General features: G+C 41.2%; 1 protein-coding gene across 1 annotated transcript in view; it reads right to left on the bottom strand.

Moving 5' to 3' along the window:
* Positions 1 to 22,388, bottom strand: part of LOC132393891 (multiple C2 and transmembrane domain-containing protein 1-like) — a 600,107-nt gene that overhangs the window by 112,681 nt on the left and 465,038 nt on the right. Inside the window, exon 18 of the mRNA XM_059969303.1 lies at positions 5,418 to 5,477. Within this exon, the coding sequence (XP_059825286.1) occupies positions 5,418 to 5,477 (60 nt within the window). The remainder of the gene's footprint in view (positions 1 to 5,417; positions 5,478 to 22,388) is intronic.

Genomic DNA, 22,388 nt, shown 5'->3' with positions numbered 1-22,388 from the left:
TGTTGTTCTGGGGGTGGAACTGGATTCCCAAGTAGTTGTGTGAGAGGAGGATGCTGTAGAAGCTATGAAGTATTACGGACAATCCCTCTTACCCCACTCCATGACACATGGGACAAACCGAGGAGCACCTTTAGTCACAGACTGATTCCACCAAGGTGCACACCAAACGCCATAGGAGATCCTTTTTCCCTGTGGCTATAACACTCTACAACTTCTCCTTAAGTATATGGCTTCATGGCACATCTGTACTTCGCACTATTATTTTTTAATGCACATTTTGTATTCTTTTTCATATGTCAATGCTAACATTTTGTATCATAATGTACTGTATATGTATTTCTGACTGAGCAATGTCGCAACAATAATTTCCTTCTGGATAAGGAAAGGAATGGAAGGTTATGGGCTGAGTGCGGGTCAGTGGGACTAGGTGAGAGTAAGTGTTCAGCACAGACTAGAAGGGCCGAGATGGCCTGTTTCCGTGCTGTAATTGTTACATGTTTATATTGTTACGCCTGTGCCCAACTCTGAGGGGCCGAAGGGTCCAAAGTAGCCCCCTCCTTTTTGAGAATCGCATGATCGCTATTAATTCAGGTCAGGAGACCCAGGAAATGAGAGAGAGGGACGTTTGGAATGTGTCCTGGCCCTCAGCGATACAAAGCCATGGAAAACGGCCATTGTGTCTTGGAGACGGAATTGTGTATTGAGTACTGTACTTCATGGAAGCCCTCAGGGAATGATCAGAGGGGGTTGGTTGAGGGATTGCATCATCCCAACCTGACTGACATCTGAGACACCGTGAGTCAGGATAAAAGAGGGTCTGTGGGAACAGCCCCTTCAGACGCACCAGAAGAAACGCTCGAAATCCTGTAACAGCGTAATAGCGAAAGCCGGTGGAAAGCCACGTGCGTCCTTTTCCATTTGCCTCGGAACTGGTGGGCCTTACCACGGAAGAACGGCTTTAGCTAAAACAAAGGAGAAATCAGCCCCAACGACTCTCGAAGGATTGAAATCATAAAAGGAATGGGCAAGTTTTAAACTCTCTCTCTTGTCTCCAACCAAAGGCTGCAGCCTAAATGAACTAAAGTGACTTTTATATTTCCATCGGACAATACATTATCCCCTAGACAACGACAGAGCTATTTCTTATTGAGTATTATTATACCCGCGCTTTTAGACTTAGTAGTGATGACGTATATTTGTATGTTTGCATTGATATTATTTTTGTGTATTTTTATCAATAAATACTGTTAAAAATAGTACCATCAGACTTCAACGGACCTCTCTATCTTTGCTGGTAAGTGACCCAGTTACGGGGTACGTAACAATATGATAAATAAAGTCTTAACTTATTCCATATATACCACCTTGTGGGTGTTAGTATTCAAGAATATTCATAATCGTTAAATGTCATTTCCAGTACACAGTGAAATGGAAAACAAAATAATTGTTACTCCTGATCACATGCAGCACAAAAAAACAACTAAAGAACACAATAATAAAAAAAGGATAAATATAAACACATAGAGTCTATAAATATGGATTGTATGTCCATAAAATGATGCTAGACCAGGAGTGATTGTACAAAAGGTGACTGAGAGGAGTTAGGGTTAGGGTGGAGGTGTTGATCAGCCGTCCTGCTTGGGGAAAGTCACTGTTATAATGAATCCACTCATTCTACTCCTCAGAGGTCAGTGTTAATGAGCCTATCCATACCCAGATATCGATTCGCTCAACTGTTATTTTTAACTATTCTTGCTGGGTATTGGGCTCACTGAAGGCCAGCATACCATATGCATTCTTCACCTCCCACTTATCTAGGTTGCTGTTTCAGAGATTCGAGATTTAAGATTCAAGATCGTTTAATGTCATTCCCTGTACACAAGGGTAAGGGAGAACAAAATAATTATTATGCCAGATCTAATGAAGCACAAAAAATGATAAAGATCACTAATAAAAAATGCAATAAACATAAATACATAATGCATAGATCAACTGAACATCCATAAAGTGTCACTAGGCTGTACATAAGGTGACTGACAGGAAAGATTAAGTAGTGGTGGAGTTAGTGGGCGGATGTGTTGATCAACCTTACTGTTTGGGGAAGTGACTGCTTTTGAGTCTGGTGGTCCTGGTGTGGATGCCACGCAGCCTCCTCCCTGATGGCAGTGAGACGAATAGTCCATGAGCAGGGTGGGCAGGATACTTCAATAATTTATTTTTGAACATTGGCCTCAGCTACATGAATGCACATTCTAAAGCAGCTTAACACTTGAAAGCTTGGTTTCAGATTTAGTCTGTTGCCAAACTCTGTAAGGGTGGGGGAGAAAAGCATTACTTACTAATGTTTAATAAGTAAAGGGAATAACCTGAAGCTGAGGATTGGAACACTGTTGCAGCAAAGCAGCCTCCATCATCAAAGACCCCCACCATCCAGGCCATGCTTGCTTCCCAATACTACCATCAAGCAGGAGGTACGGAAGCCTTAGGCCCCACACCTCCAGGTTCATGACAAATATAAGGCTCCTAAACCATCATGGATAACTTCACTCACAACTCAACCTGCAGACTCACTCTCAAGGACTCTTTTCATTCATGTTCCCAGTATTATTTATTTGCACAATGTGTCTCCTTTTGCATATTGGCTGTTTAAATATTTTTGTTTAAATACAGTTATTCATAAATGTTATCGCATTTATTTATTTTCCTACAAATGCCTGCAAGAAAATTAATCTCAAAGTAGTATATGATAACATAAACATTCAAAGTAAAAGTTCAAAGTCAATTTACTATGAAAGTACATAGATGTTACCATGTACAACCCTGAGAAACTGTTCAGGAAAAAAATTATTTTTCTCTTTTCAAGGTGGCTGGTAAGGTAAGAGTCCATGATATGCAGCTGTAGCTCAAAGCACAGTTCTCCATGGGCAGTACATTCTCAGTCTCACTCTCGGACTCGCCAAGTAGCCTGGCGTTTCGATACCTCCAGGTGCACCCTGGAAGACATGTGCCTTCATGGTGCGACCCTGTGGACAACTCAATTTCTCGCCAAAGTCACTGACTGAGGCATCATGGGAGATTGAAACATTGAGACAGCACAGGTAATGTATGCTGCTGTCAAAAGAAGGCACCTTCACTTGAGTGATATCTCTCTCTCGGCGGGGGATTTTAACATTTTCTGTCATTCATTCTTTGCATTTTTGTTTCAGTTTCATGAATGCCTGTGAAGAGCAAGAATTCCAGGTTGTATACTGTATACATTCTCTGATATTAAATCAAACCGTTGAACCATTGAATGTACTTTGATAATAAATTTTACTTTGACAAAACTGTGATTTTTGTTCACTTTGTATTGTGCTTTTGCTAATTTTGGGATCATATTTCAAAATAGAACATTAAAGCATTAATTAGCATGTTAAAGGTACCTGAATAATCATTTAGATAGAGTTGTCAAATTTAGTAGCTCTACACATGAGGATGTTTGGACAAGTTATTGGCTATAAGAGAGTGATCCTGAAGTGCCTGCAAATATGTTCAAATTTAGAAAAAAATTCTTATTGGCTGCTGTGAAAACTTACAGAACTATTTAATTAAATCATGTATCTTTATCTTTAAACTTTGATATACTGTGAATCCCCTTTTTGTTAACTTCCACAGGAAGCAACTCAAACAAAGTAAATTTATTATCAAAGTAAATATATGTCACCCAATACAACCCTGAGATTCATTTTCTTGTGAGGATTCACAGTTGATACACCACAGAATCAATGAAAAACTACGTACAAAGACAAACAAATATGTGCAAAAGGTGACAAATTTGGCAAATACAAAAAAACAATAACTAATATTCAGAACATGAGCTATAGAGTGCTTAGAAGTGAGTGTTGGCTGTGGAATCAGTTCAGAGTTGAGGTGAGTGATTCAGGATCCTGATGGTTGAAGGGTAATTGTTCCTCAATCTCGGGCATGCAACCTCCTTCCTGATGGAAGCAGCAAGAAGTGGACATGGCCTCTCAATATCAAACAATATCAACATCTTATCAAAAGACAGAGGAGAACTTACAAGTCAGACTTCCATTTTTCTGATGATTGAATAAGAGCTCTTGCCAGAAAAAGGAAAATATTCTAATGTCACACTCTATCTTGTAGATAAGTACAAGAGAAGCAAGAGCTTGCATTACAAAGCGAATCATTTATCATGTGCTTATATGACGAACACAACCATTCAGGCTTCACGTGGGAGATTTACAAAGCATCCAAGCTTTGAAATTCTGACATTCTCTTTGTCCATCGTTCTGCACCTATTCGTGTTCCATCATCCTTACAGCAATTACTCAATTTCTAAACACACTGTTTGTAACCTGTAATATAGATTGCCAAAACAATCTTCACATCTCCTTAGTTATTTATATTATCCTTGTGTGTTCTGATTATTCCTGGGGCAATTTTAACACAGCATGCTTATTTCCTTCTCTAATTCTTCAGTAGCATTCTTTTTCTGCTATGTAATTATTATAATTAGCATCTTTTATTCTTTATGAGCAATAAAATCAGTCAAATCTATACAAATGATAGAACACAGAACACTACAACACTGTACAGGCCCTTCAGCCCATGATGTTGTGCTGACCTTTAAGCCTACTCTAAGATCCATCTACCATTCCCTCCCACAAAGCCCTCCATTTTTCTATCATCCGTGTGCCTATCTTAGAGTTTCTTAAAGACTCCTAATGCATCTGCCTCTAGTATCACCTCTGGCAGTTTGTTCCTTACACCCACCACTGACATCAGTAATGCAAAAAAACCTACCTCTGACATCATCCCTAAACTTTCCTCCAATCACCTTAAAATGATGCCCTCTCATATTAGTCATTTCCACCCTGGGACAAAGTCTCTGGCTGTCCAATTGATCTGTGCCTCTCATCATCTTGTACAATGCTATCTCTGTGTAGTTATGACAAAGTAACATATAAGGAAAACTTTCCAATAAACTGCAGAGGCATTTTAAATGTCTGGCAGTTGTTACAGTATTTCATTTTTTATTCATTATTTTCTCAGATGCACTCAGCAATTCACTCTGTATCTTTACCAGCCACCAGTTCTAAAACTCAGCTTTCTCCTTCAGAAGTTTGTCATTTCTCTTTTGTACAGAGGGTGACCTTTTTCTCTAATGTACTTGCACCTGCATGACCACACCAACATACATGTATTAAAAAATTGCTTAACTTCGAGGCCTGCAAAAAGGTTTTCCCCTTCCCCATTGTAAATAGTAACAGTTGTTAGGATGATAAACAGCTCTCTCCAATTATCTGTACTCAAACACTTCAAACACTCCTTTCCAGTCTTCAGAGCTCCATCAGGTCGAAAAACAAAAGTCCTTAGCACCTGAGAGAAAACAGAGGTGTTTGTTGGATAATTACCTTGTCAGCTCCGTCCTCTTCATCCTCCTCATATGCTATCAAGCTCTCTTCTAACTCTTGCTGTGAGAGAGAAAACAGAAAATGCCTTAGTCACCAGCAATGTGAAGATAAACCATACAGTTGTGAGACTGGGATTACTATGAGGTCGTACTTCATAAATAGCACTACAATGAGATAAATTTTAAACTCTCTTTTGAGGTCTCTGTTGTAATGTAGAGAAACATGGAAACAAACTCACATGTAACAAGGCTCTATGAGCGACAATGATATACATAGAAAGCCAAAGAATTTCTGTCACTGAGCAGGTTTACCAGATATCTATTTGTGGTCACACCAGAACTCTGATTTGTTTCAAACACCACTGCAGCTTCTTCCCTTCCACCATCAGGTTTCTGAATGGACCTTAACACTATCGCACTTTTTGCACTACTTATTTAATTTATTTTTTATAGCGTACTTCTTATTGCAACACAGTTTTTTGTTGTGTATAACAATGTACTGCTGCCACAAAACAACAAATTTCATGACATTTCCCAGTGATATTAAACCTGATTCTGATATCAACTAAATGGGAAAATTGGCACCAACTTGACATCTGAGATGGGGGGGGGGGGGGGTGCGGGTAACTCCAATGGTTGATCTGATTAACTGACTGGGGGAGGTGTGAAGTTTTTTGTTTCACTGGCTCTAACGCTTTGCAACAGGGATCCCAACATTTTTTATGCTATGGACCCCTACTAGGTGTCTGGGGACCCTATGTCCTACAGGGAAACTTACAGACGAACTCTTTGACAAGAATTCTGTTAGGAGCAGAATTAGGCCACTCAACCCTTCAACATTCTATTATATTTGACCCCATTCTCCTGCCTTCTCTCTGTAACCTTTGATGCCCTGACTAAACAAGAACCTATCAACCTCTGCTTTAAATGTACTCAATGACTTGGCATCTACAGACGCCTGTGGCAATGAGTTCCACAGATTCACCAACCTCTGGCAAAAAAAAATCCTTCTCATCTCTAGTATAAATGGATGTCCCTCTATTTACTTTGAAGTTCTGAGGCTTTGCCCTCTGGTCCTAGACTCAGCCAGTATAGGAAACCTGCTCTCCACAGGTCTAGTAAACATTGACAATGCACAATTTTTCTCTGCATTTTATTAATCAATGACCCTTAAATTGCAGAAAATATCATCATTAGACAAACTTATATACCTCTAGACAAAACAATCTTCGAGTAAAACTCAGATATTTAATTGTCTTAAGATAATCTCAACAATACAATCTTACTGGTACAATTAAGGGTACTTCGTAAAAAGTACTTGAATATTTTACAATACATTGGATACAAGCAATATGAACTGCATTTTGTTACAATAATATGTTCTTTTGCAGCATTCCCTGGTGTAATATTTGCATTCCTCATTGACATGTATCTAATGTAAAAGTGGCTCTGGAAATCACCCACAATGTCTAACAATTTATACAGTCAACTACACAATGTCATGAGGCAATGATGAAAGTCATGCCTGCTTATTTCTGCTAATTCACTGAAAGCTTATAGACTGGGCAATATAGAAACATAGGTCTCTCTAATACCTTCAATTCATTAATGAGTATAGCAAATCAATCCAAATTCATCTTCAAACACTATTTACTATTCTATGGTGTTTACTTCAGGGCATGAACTTCTATTTTTCCCAAAGCAAATGACTATATTTACAAGACAACAATGCGGAGGTGTTTCGCACATCACAGATTCCATTGTTTTCAGGATGAACCCTTTACATCAGGATTAGTTACTCAGTTTTTCAAATAACCCTTCATAATCAAATGATTTCATTGACAAGATAACTACATCTTTTCACTTAGGAAATCTCTGCCGAATGTTCAGCAGCAAATCAAAACCTGAATTTGCCATAGTTTCTCAAGTTCTCCCATTCTAGGTCACAGTTATAACAGTGAGCTGCCATGCATTATTATGCGCTACAGCCCTGGTTACAAGACCAGATTGAAGCTTTACTAAAGGGTAAGTAAATACTTCACTACTTTATCAAGACAAAGTGTGCACAAGGACCTAGAATGGAGTTTGTCATGATTAGGAATGGACAAAAAAATGGTTCAAACTCACTGTTAATCAAGACCATCAGCAGAGTATGTGCCCATCTCTCAGTTACTATATGACTATATTACTATAAAGCTATCCTGGTTCAAAGTCAGCTGTAACTTCTGCACCTTTCACACAAGATACAATTTGTGATTGCTGTCTGTATTTGAAAATGGTTCTGCTTTGTCCCTGCACAATACTGGATGAGACCACCCACAAAGAAGGTTTAACCGTGCTTTGTAATTCTGGAAAAATATACTGTTTCATTCGCAAGGTTATGTCCTCTCGGATGCCTCTCTGCACAACTACAGAGCCCAAAACAAACAAAATTCTCTAAGTGCAATGATAATTTGAACCTTATGATAATATCTATGCAAATAAAAAGTCTATAGTTTTAATTTTTAATCCTTCGTTCATAAATCATAAATAAACAATTATTTCCTTTGCATCAAATAGTATCCAGAAGTAAAAACCCAAATAAATCTAAACATTAGTGATTTTAGTGAAAGTTAAAGTGGATTCCAGGGAAATAACTATTTCTACCCCCATGACCGAGTTGGGGATCAGTGAATCTGGCTGGTCTGGTCTTGATTTTTTCTGGAGCCATGGCACATAAAGAGATCACAACATATGTTTGTGTGGGAATTGATTTACATTTTATGTGTGTAAATGTAATAATAGGTTATTGACATTGTATGGATTGAGGTCTGTCTAGAAACACTGAGGTCAGTCCACTGCACCCACGGTTCAGCTGACTTCACACAGATTCAATAACCTCATTATTAGTCATTTTGATCACTCTGTTTTACAATGCATGGTCAGTTTGTCAAAAGCTGCAGAGATTTACTAACCTATGACCACTTCTCATTAACCTTTTGGCTGCTGACTTTGTAGGAATTTGACTATTTATGCAGTGCAGTTTGTTTCAAATCAGTGGGAGTGAAATTGATCTTCAGAGACCATAGTGAAAAGCTTCTTTTACATCCTGAGCTATTTAACTTCCTGAAAAATCCACTTCCCTCACAGGGAAACAATAATGAATAATTATCCAGGGTAATCGTGAATGAAATAAACTAATTTTCCATGGACACAGAAGAATTTGCTTGTTGTTATATGGTTCACATTCAGATTTGTCCCACTCCCATTAGGTAGCATCCACGCCAGGACCACCAACTCAACAAACAGTGAGGCTGATCAACACCTACACTCCCCCAACCAGCACTGCTTCATCATTTCCTGCCAGAGTCACCTTATGTACAGACACTCCTGTGCCTACTGTCACTTTAGACCATAAGACATAAGAACAGAATTGGGCCGTTCAGCCCATCGAGTCTGCTCCGCCATTGCATCATGGCTGATCTCGGATCCCACTCAACCCCGTACACCTGCCATCTCGCCACATCCTTTGATGCCCTAACTGACCAGGAAATGATCAACTTTTGCCTTAAATATACCCATGGACTTGGCCTCCACCACAGTCTATGGCAGAGCAATATGGACAAACAAGCTATCTATGTATATAAGATGTATTAAGTATTTATATTTATTGGTTTTTTTTGGTTCTTTATCTTATTGTGATTATTTTTGTGTAGCATCAGATCCGGAGTAACAATTATGTTGTTTTCCCTTGCACTTGTGTACAGGAAATGAGATTAAACAATCTTGAATCTTGAATTTTAAAGATTTGAGTTTAACCACCTTTGTTCATTTAGGTAATTTAAGCAAAGTTATAAAGGTATGGATTCCAGCTTCTCTTTGCCCACTGAATAACCGAGGGGAGGAATGCAATTGGATTCTCACAGCTTTTTGAACAGTATGGTTTGTGAGTCGGTCTCCATATCTTCACTAACAGGTTCAGGTAATGGCATTATGAATCAGCATCAGAAGATGCTATTGAGATGAGGATTTAAGTATCCTTTGGCCTCTTGATGTTGTGGAGATGGATTGTTGTTCAACTCCTGTTTCAGACCATTAGGCATAGGAGTAGAATTAGGCCATTTGGCCCACTGAGTCTGCTCCACCATTCAATCATGACTGATCCTTTCTTTTTTCCTCCTCAGCCCCACACCCTGACCTTCCCCTCATAACCTTTGACACCGTGTCCAATCAAAAACCTATCGAGCTCTGCCTCAAATACACCTACAGGCAGCCTCCACAGCTGCCTGTGTTAACAAATTCCACAAATTCACCACTACCTGGCTAAAGAATTTTTTCTGCATCTTTGTTTTAAATGGATGCCTTATTCTGAGGCTATGCGCTCTTGTCCTAGACTCCCCCACCAGGGGAAACATCCTTTCCACATCTACTCTGTCTTGACCTTTCAACATTCAAAAGCTTTCAATGAGATCCTCCCTCATCCTCTCAATTCCAGTGAGTACAGACACAGAGCCAACAAATGTTCCTTGTATGATTACTCTTTCATTCCTGCAATCATCCATGTGAAACTCCTCTGGACCCTCTCCAATCCCGGCACATATTTTCTTAGATAAGGACCCTAAAACCATTCACAATACTCAAGGTGAGGCCACACCTGTGCCTTATAAAGCCTCAGTATCAGATCCCTGCTTTTGTATTCTAAACCACTTGAAATGAATGCTAACATTGCATTTGCCTTCCTCACCGCCGACTCAATCTGCAAGTTAACCTTTAGAGTGTTCTGCACAAGGATTCCCAAGTCCCCTTGCATCTCAGATTGTTGGATTTTCTCCTCGTTTAGAAAATAGTCTGCACATTTACTTCTACTACCAAAGTACATGACCATGCATTTTCCAACATTATACTTTACTTGCCACTTCCTTGCCCATTCTCCTAATCTGTCTAAGCCCTCTGCAACCTACCTGTTTCCTCAACACTGCCTGCCCCTCCACCAATCTTCATATCATCTGCAAACTTGGTAACAAAGCCATCTATTCCATCATCTAAATCATTGACATACAGCATAAAAAGAAGTGATCCTAACACCAACCCCTGCGGAACACCACTAGTCGCTGACAGCCAACCAGACAAAGATCCTTTTATTCCCACTCGTTGCCTCCTACCAATCAGCCAATGCTCTCACCATGCCAGTAACTTTCCTGTAATACCATGGGCTCTTAACTTGGTAAGCAGCCTCATGTGTGGCACCTTGTCAAAGGCCTTCTGAAAGTCCAAATAGGCAACATCCACTGCATCCCCTTTATCTATACCACTTGTAATCTCCTCAAAGAATTCCAACAGGTCTGTCAGGCAGGATTTTCCCTTAAGGAAACCATGCTGACTTTGTTCTATCTTGTCCTGTGTCACCAAGTACTCTATCACTTCATCCTTAACAACTAACTCCAACATTTTCCCAACCACTGAGGTCAGGCTAACTATGATTTCCTTTCTGTTGCCTCCCACCTTTCATAGAGTGGAGTGACATTTGCAATTGTCCAGTCCTCCTGCACCATACCAAAGTCCAGTGCTTTTTGAAAGATCATTACTAGTGCCACCACAATCTCTATCACTACCTCTTTCAGAACCCTAGGGTGCAGTTCACCTAGCCTGCGTGACTTATGTACCCTTAGGTCTTTCAGCTTTTTGAGCACCTTCTTTCTATTAACAGTAACTGCACCCACTTCTGTTCCTTCACACATTACATCAGGCACAGTGTTACTGTCTTCCACAGTGAAGACTGATCCAAAATACTCATTTAGTTCTCCTGCCATCTACTTATCCCCCATTATTTCTCCAGCCTCATTTTCTTGCGGTCCTATATCCATTCTCATCTCGTTTTTATTCTTCATGTACTTGAAAAAGCTTTTACTATCCACTTTGATGTTGTTTGCTATCTTGCTTCATATTTCATCTTCTCCCTCCTACTGATTCTTTTAGTTGTTCACTGTGGGTTTTTAAAAGCTTCCCAATCTTCTGTCTTCCCACTAATTTTTGCTTTGTTGTATGCCCTCTCTTTTGCTTTTACATTAGCATTGATTTCCCTTGTCAGCCATGGTTGCACTATTTTGCCATTTAAGTATTTCTTTGTTTTTGGAATACAGATGTCCTGCAATTTCCTCATTTTTCACAGAAACTCAAGCAATTGCTGCTCTGCTGACATCCCTGCCAACATCTCCATCCAATTTACTTTGGCCAATTCCTCTCTCATACCACCGTAATTTCCTTTACTGTACTGAAGTCACACACTCAGCAGTTCAGGAACAACGTCTTCCCCTTGGCTCTCTGACACCTAAATGGACAATGAACCCATAAACACTACTGAACTTTTTAAGTATCTATTGTTTCTGCTTTTGCATAATTTTAATCTAATTAATTATATACACTAATTGATTTACTTAGTTATTTTTACTTTTTTTCTTCTAGATTATGTATTAAGAACTGTTGCTGCTAAGTTAACAAATTTCACGTCACATGCTGGTGATAATAAACCTGATTCTGAAACACTGCTATGTCAGACTTTACTTTCTCCCTATCAAATTTCATGTTGAACTCGGTCATATTGTGATCACTGCCTCTTAAGAATTCTTTCACCTTAAGCTCCCTAATCACCTCTGGTTCATTACATAACAGCCAATTCAGTATAGTTGACTCCCTACAATGCACACAAAATGCTGGAGGAATTCAGCAGACTAGGCAGCATTTATGGGAAAGAGTACAGTTGACATTTTGGGTTGAGACCCTACGGCAGGACTGGAGAAAAAAAGCTGAGGAGTAGATTTGAAAGGTGGGTGGAGGAGAGAGAATCACCAGGTAACAGGTGAAAGCTGGAGGGGGAGGGGATGAATAAAGAGCTGGGAAGTTGATTGGTGAAAGAGACAGAAGGCCATGGAAGGAAGAAACAAGGAGAAGAGGAGAACCTGAGGGAGGTGATGGGCGGGCAAGGAGATCTGGTGACAGAGGGAAAAGGAGATGGGGAATGGTGAAGTGGGTGGGGGACATGATCGGAAGTTTAAGAAATTGATGTACATGCCATCAGGTTGGAGGTTACTCAAACGGAATAAAAGATGTTGTTCCTCCAACCTGAGTATGGCCTCATCCCAACAATGGATGGACATATCAGAAAGGGAAATGGAAGTGGAATTAAAACCGGTGGCTACTGGGAGATCCCACTTGTTCTGGCGGACAGAGACCGCCCCCTGCATCAGCTTCTCAGCCAGGCATTTATCTGCCAAATCATCTTCATTCTACCCTCACTGGTGTGTGGTACAGGCAGCAATCCAGAAATTATTACCCTGGAGGTCCTGCTTCTTAGCTTTCTAGCTAGCTCTCTAAATTCTCTTTTCAGGATCTCTTTGCTTTTCCTTCCTGTGTACCAAGACATCTGTCTGCTGAGCCTCCTCTCCAAACATAGAACCATAGAAGATCTACAGCGCAATAAAGGCCCTTCGGCCCACAAAGCTGTGCAAAACATGTCCCTACCTTAGAACTATCTAGGCTTACCCATAGCCTTCTATTTTACTAAGATCCACCTACCTATCCAAAAGTCTCTTAAAAGACCCTATTGTATCGGCCTCCACCACCATTGCCAGCAGCCCATTCCACACACTCACCACTCTCTGAGTGAAAAAACTTACCCCTGACATCTCCTCTGTACCTACTCCCCAGCACCTTAAATCTGTGTCCTCTCGTGCTATCCATTTCAGCCCTGGGAAAAAGCCTCTGACTATCCACACGATCAATGCCTCTCATCATCTTGTACACCTCTGTCAGGTCACCTCTCATCCTCCATCGCTCCAAGGAGAAAAGGTCAAGTTCACTCAACCTATACTCATAGGGCATGCTCCCCAATCCAGGCAACATCCTTGTAAATCTCCTCTGCTTCCTTTCTGTAGCTTCCACATCCTTCCTGTAGTGAGGTGACCAGAACTGAGCACAGTACTCCAAGTGGGGTCTGACCAGTGTCCTATATAGCTGCAACATTACTTCACAGCTTCTAAATTCAGTTCCACAACTGATGAAGGTCTTCTTAACCATAGTCAACCTGCGCAGCTTCTTTGAGTGTCCTATGGACTTGGACCCCAAGATCCCTCTGATCCTCCACACTGCCAAGAGTCTTACCATTAATACTAGATTCTGCCATCATATTTGACCTACCAAAATAAACCACTTCACACTGATCTGGTTTGAACTCCATTTGCCATTTCTCAGCCCAATTTTTCATCCTATCAATGCCCCACTGTAACCTCTGACAGCCCTCCACAGTATCCACAACACCTCCAACCTTTGAGTCTTACAAACCTACTAACCTATCCCTCCACTTCCTCATCCAGGTCATTTATAAAAATCACAAAGAGAAGGGGTTCCAGAACAGATCCCTGAGGCACACCACTGGTCACCGGCCTCCATGCAGAATATGACCCATCCACAACCACTCTTTGCCTTCTATGATTCAAGTTTTAACAGGATATTGAGAGGCCATGTTTCTACAGAAGTTCTAAAGCTTTTTTACACTGATTCAGACAACGTGGGTGCATTCCTCTGGAAATTCCCTTCCCAGTGATCTTTCAAGAATTGACAGATTCTGGTATCTCTGTGAGACTGCTCACAGTCATGGTCTGAGAGTGAACAGGTTTAATTTATTTGTCACTGGAGATACTGAGTTATAGGGTACTATAGCCTAGAAAAGGTCCTTTGGCCTAGTCTCATCAACCCACACACAGACCTTAGCCGTCCATACCCCACTCAACCATTTGCCTATCCAAGTTTCTCTTAAATATTGAAATCGAGCTTGCATGCACCACTTGTGCTGGTTACTCATTTCACACTTACTGCCCTCTGAGTGAAGAAGTTTTCCCTCAGGTTCCCCTTAAACTTTTCACCATGACTTGTGGCTGTAGTCCTACCCACCTCAGAGGGAGGAACCAGCTTGCATTTACCCTGTCTAAATCACTTATCATTTTGTATATCCCTATCAAATCCCACCTCATTCTCCTACATTCCAAAGAATGAAATCCTTCCCCTCTAACTCAGGTCCTCAAGTTTTGGCAATATCCTTGTTAATTTTCTCTGCGCTCTTTCAATCTTACTGTTAACTTTCCTGCAGGAAGGTGACCTAAACTACACACAATATTCCAAATTAGGCCTCACCAACTTCTTATATAACTTCAATATAACATCCCAAGTCCTGTACTCAGTACTTTAATTACTTTATGAAAGCCAATGTGCTAAACTTTTGAACTTAATTGCAATAAAATCACTCTTTTTCTGTTTAAACTCAGTGTGAAGTAGACTATAGTTTAAATGTGGTTGAAAATTCGAAGATTCTAACTACATTTACTAATATGTATACACAATACAACTCTGAGATTCCTTCCTATAACAGTGGACTTGCACAATTATTTTTACATCAGACTTGGTAGACTTTTTTAACTTGTAATTTTGAAAAATTCAGCCTTTAACTGTGACTAACAATTAAGAAACAGCCTTGCCCACACACCACTTACAGATGGCACTGACACTGGAAAATCTCTTCTCTGGGTGGTGAGATACTGTTTTCATTTCTTGCTTTTTATTCCTAATTTTTTTCCCACTGGGCATAATATGGTTTTTGAATATAATAACACATCAGCTACAAATTTCACTGTGGATATGTCAGATGACCGAAGGCATTTTCCGCCTGGGCTTGGCAGATGCTCGGTAAAAGAACCCAGTTCAATTGGTTTCATGAGCTCTGTCTCCCTCTGCAGGATAGGCTTGGTACAACATTTCACAGACAAAGAATTTGTCACTACTGTATTATTTTTTCTGATAGCAGTAATCACAGGCCATTATTGGAGTGGGGCAGTGTTAGAGTGGTTGGCTTTGGCTCATCCAGCTTGGGATGGAACAGGCACAAGCTACAAGTAAGTTTCCAGTTAGCTTTGTTTCCCTGTTAGTACATAGCTAGTGCGGTGAGAACAGGACCAGAAGTAGTGGTATATTGCATGTGTAAGAAATGGAAACTCTGGAAGACCTCCAGTCTCCCTGATAACTACACCTGGAAGAGGTGCACCAAACTGCAGCTAGTTAGAGAACGTGTTACGGAACCAGAGCTGCAGCTTAATAACCTTCAGCTCATATGGGAGAATGAGGAGGTGATAGACAGGAGCTACTGGGAGATAGTCACTCCTAAGTTGCAGGATGCAGGGACCTGGGTGACAGTCAGGAGAGGAAATGAGAATAAGCAGCCAGTGCAGAGTACCCTGCTGGCCATTCCCCTCAATAAAAAGTATTCTGCTTTGGATACTGTTGGATGAGGGGGGAACAACCTACCTGAGAGAAGCTGCATTGAGCAGGTCACTGGCACAATGTAGCAATGGACCTCAGGTCAAGGAAAGAGAAGAAAATGTTGGGCTGAGTATTGGAAGGTCACATGTGGAAGATCTCTGTGATTTCAAAACGTGGAACAGAAGAGGCAGTTTAGGAGTTCAGTGGCTGGGTGAACCATGTCTGAAACATTTGCTTTCTATTCACAACCAGAGTTGTGTGTGAGACTAGGGGGAAGACAAACATGGTTTCGCTTTGAAGTCATCACTTCCCCCATATTGTTTTCAGACCCAAGGAGCTTAATGACACTATCTGAACTCTCATATTAATAATAATTACTTTGGTGAATTTCCAGATGGTAGCAAGTGAATGAGTATGCCGTTGACAGAGCTCTTTCTACTGGCCTTCCAAAGCAATTTATTGACAAACTTCAGCTCATTCAGAATGCCATGCTAGACTTTTAACTAAAACCATGATGAGGGAACATATCACTCCTGTAACACCTGCTCTGCATTGGTTTCCTGTAATTTAGAGAATTAATTTTAAAGTTCTCTTCCTTGCTTTTAAAGATCTCAATGGTTTGGGACTGGAATACATCACAGAATCCCTCTTATTTTATAACCCTGTGCAAACTTTCATGTCTTCTTCTGCCGGTCTCTTCAATTTAAACAAATTCCCGCAAAAGATAATCAGCAGGTCAGCTTCTTTGAACTACGCACCTAAACTGTACCTAAAACTGGAAGGGATTCAGACTTAGTTGACACTTTCAAACACTAGTCAAAAATCGATTTATTTAACCTTGCTTTTAATGAATATCTTTTTGTCTTTTATTGTCACGTTATTTTTATTTTTTATTTTATTTTCTTGTTTACACTTTATCCCATTGTAAAGGATGTTGAACTATGAAAAGTGCTCTATAAATAAGTTATTATTATTATTAACATGAAAGTCCACAAATAGTTTTGTAGAATTTAAGCAAATAATTAAATAAATAGTTAATATTTGTCGAGAACACAAAATAGTTCAAATGTAGCATACTGATTTTACATAGTATCGGTTCTAGACAACAGAACTTCATGAACAGATGACAAACAAAAAGATGTCAGATGAATTCACATAAATATGATTCATATTTCTACCTTCAACCATAGCAATGATTTGCAGCATAATTTATTTGAAAATGATGAAATGAATGAAAGATCATAAATTACCACAAAGTATGAAAGAAATTAAATATGCTACAGCCACTTTATTCTTATATTTGTATTTCCTCTATTTGCAAAGCAGACTCGATGGACCAAATGGCCCAATTCTCGCTCTATACCTTATGGTCTATTTGTCTGTGTATTTACATGTGCAAACTCCTTTGATGTAAGTGGTGACACGATACAGGGATGCACAACCGAAGAAACCAGTGATGGAAGTGGTACATTGCTGACCATGAATATTTGCCGTTCCATCAATATTTCTTTTCAGAAACAGCAGCTTGAAGAATTCCACACTCAGTGGCCATTTTATTAGGTACACCTGTACATCTGCTTGTCATGCAAAAAATATCTAATCAGTTAATCACGTGACAGCAACTCAATGCATCAAAGCATGCAGACATGGTCAAAAGGTTCAGTTGTAGTTTATACCAAACATCAGAATGCAGAAGAAGTGTGATCTAAGTGACTTTGACTGTGGTATGATTGTTGGTGCCAGATGGGGTGGTTTGAGTATTTCAGAAACTGCTGATCTCCTGGGATTTTCATGCACAACAGTCTCTAGAGTTTACAGAGAATGGTGCAAGAAACAAAACGAATATCCAGTGAGTGGCAGTTCTGTGGGTGAAAATGCTGTGTTAGTGAGAGTGGTCAGAGGAGAATGGCCAGCCTGGTTCAAGCTGACAGGAAGACGACAGTAACTCAAACACTGTTGTTTTAGATGAGGAGAAGATGAGAAGCAGTATGCAAACTAAATCAGTTGTGCTTATCATTTGCTGAACATACATCTTCAGAAACGACATGACGTTGTGTAATAGACAATACCACCTAGCCCAGCTTCAGTTCTAATTCTTTCCTATGACATTTGGCAAACACTTACCACAGGTCCACAAACAAAGTACCTATCCCTGCAAGCAGAACATGTGCCACACCTTCACCTACACCAACTCCCTCACTACCATTCAGGGTCCCAAACAGTCCTTCCAGGTGAGGCGACACTTCACCTGTGAGTCTGTTGGGGTCATATACTGTATCCGGTGCTCCAGGTGTGGCCTCCTGTGTATCGGTGAGACCCAGCGTAGATTGGGAGACCGTTTCACCGAGCACCTATGTTCCGTCTGCTAGAAAAAGCAGGATCTTCCAGAGGCCACACATTGTAACTCCACTTCCCAGTCCTGTTCCGATATGTCAGTTCATGACTGTCATGATGAGGCCACACTCAGGTTGGAGGAGCAACACCTTAAAACCATCAGACATAGGAGCAGAATTAGGTCATTCAGCCCATTGAGTCTGCTCTACCATTCCATCATGGCTGATCCTGGATCCCACTCAACCCTATACACCTGTCTTCTCACCATATTCTTTTACGCCCTGTTCGATCAGGAAATGATCAACTTCAGCCCTATATATACCCATGGACTTTTCCATAGATTCACTACTCTCTGGCTAACAATTCTTCTTTACCTCTGTTCTAAAAAGGTCACCCCTCAATTTTGAGGCTGTGCTCTCTAGTTCTGGATACCCCCACCAAAGGAAACATCCTCTCCACATCGACCCTATCAAGTCCTTTCAACATTTGGTAGGTTTCAATCAGATCCCCTCGCATTCTTCCAAATTCCAGTGAATACAAGCCCAAAGCTGTCAAACACTCCTCATATGTTAAACATTCCATTCCTGAAATCATCCTCGTGAACCTCCTCTGGACTCTCTGCAATGCCGACACATCCTTTCTGAGATATGGAAATTACAATGGCACGAGAGAGGAACTGGCCAAGTTTGACTTGAAAGGAACATTTGCAGGAAGGACAGCAGAGTGGCAATTGCTGGAGTTTCTGTGAAAAATGAGGGAAATTTTCAAATGGAAGAAGGACACTACCATGCCTGACAAGTGAAGTCAGAGCCAAAGTAAAAGCAAAAGAGAGGGCATACAAGGAAGCTAAAGCCAGTGGGAAGACAGAGGATTGGAAAGCTTTTAAAAACTTGCAGAAGGAAACTAAGGAGGTCATTAGGAAGGAAAAGATTAATCATGAAAGGAAGCTGCAACTAATATCAAAGAAAATACTAAAAGCTTTTTTTTAAGTATATAAAGAGCAAAAGAGAGTTGAGGGTAGATATAGGACCAATAGAAAATGATGCTGGAGATATTGTAATGAGAGGTGCAGAGATGGCAGAGGAACTGAATGCGTATTTTGCATTAGTCTTCACAGTGGAAGACATCTGCGGTGTACCAGACATTCAAGAGTGTCAGGGAAGTGAAGTAGGAGCAGTGAAAATTACGACTGAGAAGGTGCTCAGGAAGCCTAATGGTCTGAGGGTGGATAAATCTCCTGGACCTGATGGAATGCACCCTTGGCTTCTGAAGGAAGTAGCTGGAGAGATTGCAGAGGCATTAACAATGGTCTTTCAAGAATTGATAGATTCTGGCATTGTACCAGATGACTGGAAAATTGCAAATGTTACTCCGCCATTTAAGAAGGGTGGGAGGCAGCAGAAAGGAAACTATAGACCTGTTAGCCTGACATCAGTGGTTGGGAAGTTGTTGGAATCGATTATTAGGGATGAGATTACGGGGTACCTGAATTTGGCCAAGATAGGCCAAAGCCAGCATGGTTTCCTGAAAGGAAAATCCTGCCTGACAAACCTACTGCAATTCTTTGAGGAAATTACAAGCAGGGTCGACAAAGGAGATGTGGTAGATGTGGCATATTTGGATTTTCAGAAGGCTTTTGACAAGGTGCCACACATGAGGATAAAATCCTATGGACTTACTTGGGAGTTCCTAGCATGGGTGGAGCATTGGCTGATCAGCAGAAAACAGAGAGTGGGAATAAAGGGATCCTATTCTGGTTGGCTGCTGGTTACCAGGGGAGTGGGGATGACTGGAAGAGTTAGATCAGCCCATGATTGAATGGCAAAGCAGACTTGATGGGCCAAATGGCCTACTTCTGCTCTTATGTCTTATGGTCTTAAAACTGTTGACAATACTCCAAGTGTGGCCTGACCAGTATCTTATAAAGGCTCAGCATTACCATTTTGCTTTTATATTCTTTTTTTTTATATAGGCATCCGTTAGTCTTGTGAGACCATGGATTTGCGCCATGGAAGGTTCAGGGCGCAGGCCTGGGCAGGGTTGTATGGGAGACCGGCAGTTGCCCAAGCTGCAACCCTTCCCCTCTCCATGCCACTGATGTTGTCCAAGGGAAGGGCACGAGGACCCAAGCAGCTTGGCACCAGTGTCATCGTAGAGCAATGCCTTGCTCAAGGACCCAACACACTGCTTCAGCTGAGGCTCGAACCAGTGACCTTCAGCTCACTAGACCGATGCCTTATCCACTAGGCCCCTTGAAATAAATCCCAACATTGTATTTGCCTTCTTTACCTCAGGCTCAACCTGCAAATTAACCTTCTGGGAGTCTTGCACAAGCACTCCTAAATCCCTCTGCACCTCTGATGTTTGAACCTTCTGCCCGTTTAGATAATAGTTCTTACTACTGATCCTTTTACCAAAATGCAATATTGTACATTTCCCAACACTGTATTTCATCTGCCCCATTTTTGCACATTCTTCCCATTTGTCTAAGTTCTGCTGCAATTGCATTGCTTCCTCAGCACTACCTAACCCTCATCCACAAACTTTGCCTCAGAACTATCAACTCCATTATTTAAATCAATGACAAACAATGTGAAAAGTAGCAGTTCCAATACTGACTCCTGAGGAACACCACCAGTCACCAGCAGCCAACCAGAAAAGGGCTCCTTTTATTCCCAATCGCTCCCTGTCAACCATTCCTCTATCGATGTCAGTATCTTTCCTGTAATGCCATAGGATTTTATCTTGTTAAGCAGCCTCATGTGTGGTACCTTATCAAACACCTTCTGAAAATCCAAGTAAATGACATTCACTGCCTCTCCTTTGTCCATCCTGCTTGTTACTTCCTCAACAAACTCTTAACAAATTCGTCAGGCAAGATTTCCCTTCATAGAAACCATGCTGACTTTGACATTTTATCATTAGTCTCCAAGTACCTCCAATTCTTATCCTAATAATAGACACTTTCCCAACCACTGAAGTTAGAGTGACTCGCCTAAATTTCCTTTCTTTTGCCATCCTCCTTTCTTTAAGAGTGAAGTGACATTTTCCAGTCCACCGGAACGATGCCAAAATCATGTGATTCTTGAAAGATTATCGCGAGTGCATCCGTGATCTCGACAGCAGCCTCTTTCAGGACTCCGAGTAGCCTCCAACCTGACAGCATGATCGTCAATTTCTCCAACATCTGATAATTGTCCCCCTCTCCTTCATCATTCCACATTCCTCTCTCTCCTTACTTGCTCAACACCTCCCTTTGGTACTCCTCCCCTGCCCCTTTTTCCATGGTCTTCGATGCCCCCCCCCCACCTTTTCTAGCCTTTTATCTCTTTCATGAATCAACTTCCCAGCTTTTTACATCAGCCCACTCCTCCTCTCCCAGCTGCAGCTCTCACTGGCCACCTTGTGCTTTCTCCTCCCCTCCCCGACCTGCTTGCTCTGACTTCTCATCTTCTTTCCCCCAGAACTGATGAAGGGTCTCGGCTTGAAAGTCAACTGTTTATTCATTTCCGTAGATGCTGCTGGACCTGCTGATTTCCTCCAGCATTTTCTGTGACTTACCACAGGTGTTTTTTAAAAGGCATTTTAGTAACTCTGCAAATAAATCTTTTATGTACCTTCCCTCCCGATGACCATCTATTTTAATCCCTGTCCCTAATCCTATTCTGACATGTCAGTGCATGCCTCCTCTCCTGCTGCAGTGAGGTCACTCTCAGGTTTTTAGGAGCAACACCTCTTATTCCACCTGGGTAGCTTCCAACCTGATAGAAACATAGAAATCCTACAGCACCGTACAGGCCCTTCAGCCCACAATGCTGTGCCGAACATGTACTTACTTTAGAAATTACCTAGGGTTATACATAGCCCTCTATTTTTTTAAGCTCCATGTACCTACTCAAGAGTCTCTTAAAAGACCCTATCGTATCTGCCTCCGCCACTGCCACCGGCAGCCCATTCCACGCACTCACCACTCTCTGTGTAAAAATCTTATCCCTGACATCTCCTCTGTGCCTACTTCCAAGCACCTTAAAACTGTGCCCTCTCGTGTTAGCCATTTCAGCCCTGGGAGAAAGCCCCTGATTATCGCATGATCAATGCCTCTCATCATCTTATACACAAGCGATGGCATGAACCTTCTCTAACTTTCGATCATTTCTTTCCCCTCCCTCCTCCTCTCATTTTCCATTCTCCATTCTGGCTCCCTTCTTATTTCCTCTCTTCTCTTCACCTGATTCCTCTCCTCCTTCCCTTTCTCCAATGGTCCACTCTCTTCTCCAGTCAGATTCCTTCCTCTCCTGCCCCTTCCACCTACCACCACCCAGCTTCTTACTTCACCCGCCTCTCCCCATCCACA

The sequence above is a fragment of the Hypanus sabinus genome, chromosome 5, assembly GCF_030144855.1.
Source record: "Hypanus sabinus isolate sHypSab1 chromosome 5, sHypSab1.hap1, whole genome shotgun sequence".
NCBI lineage: Eukaryota > Metazoa > Chordata > Chondrichthyes > Myliobatiformes > Dasyatidae > Hypanus > Hypanus sabinus.
Note: the sequence above shows the minus strand (reverse complement) of the source record. Positions and strands in the feature narration are given on the sequence as shown.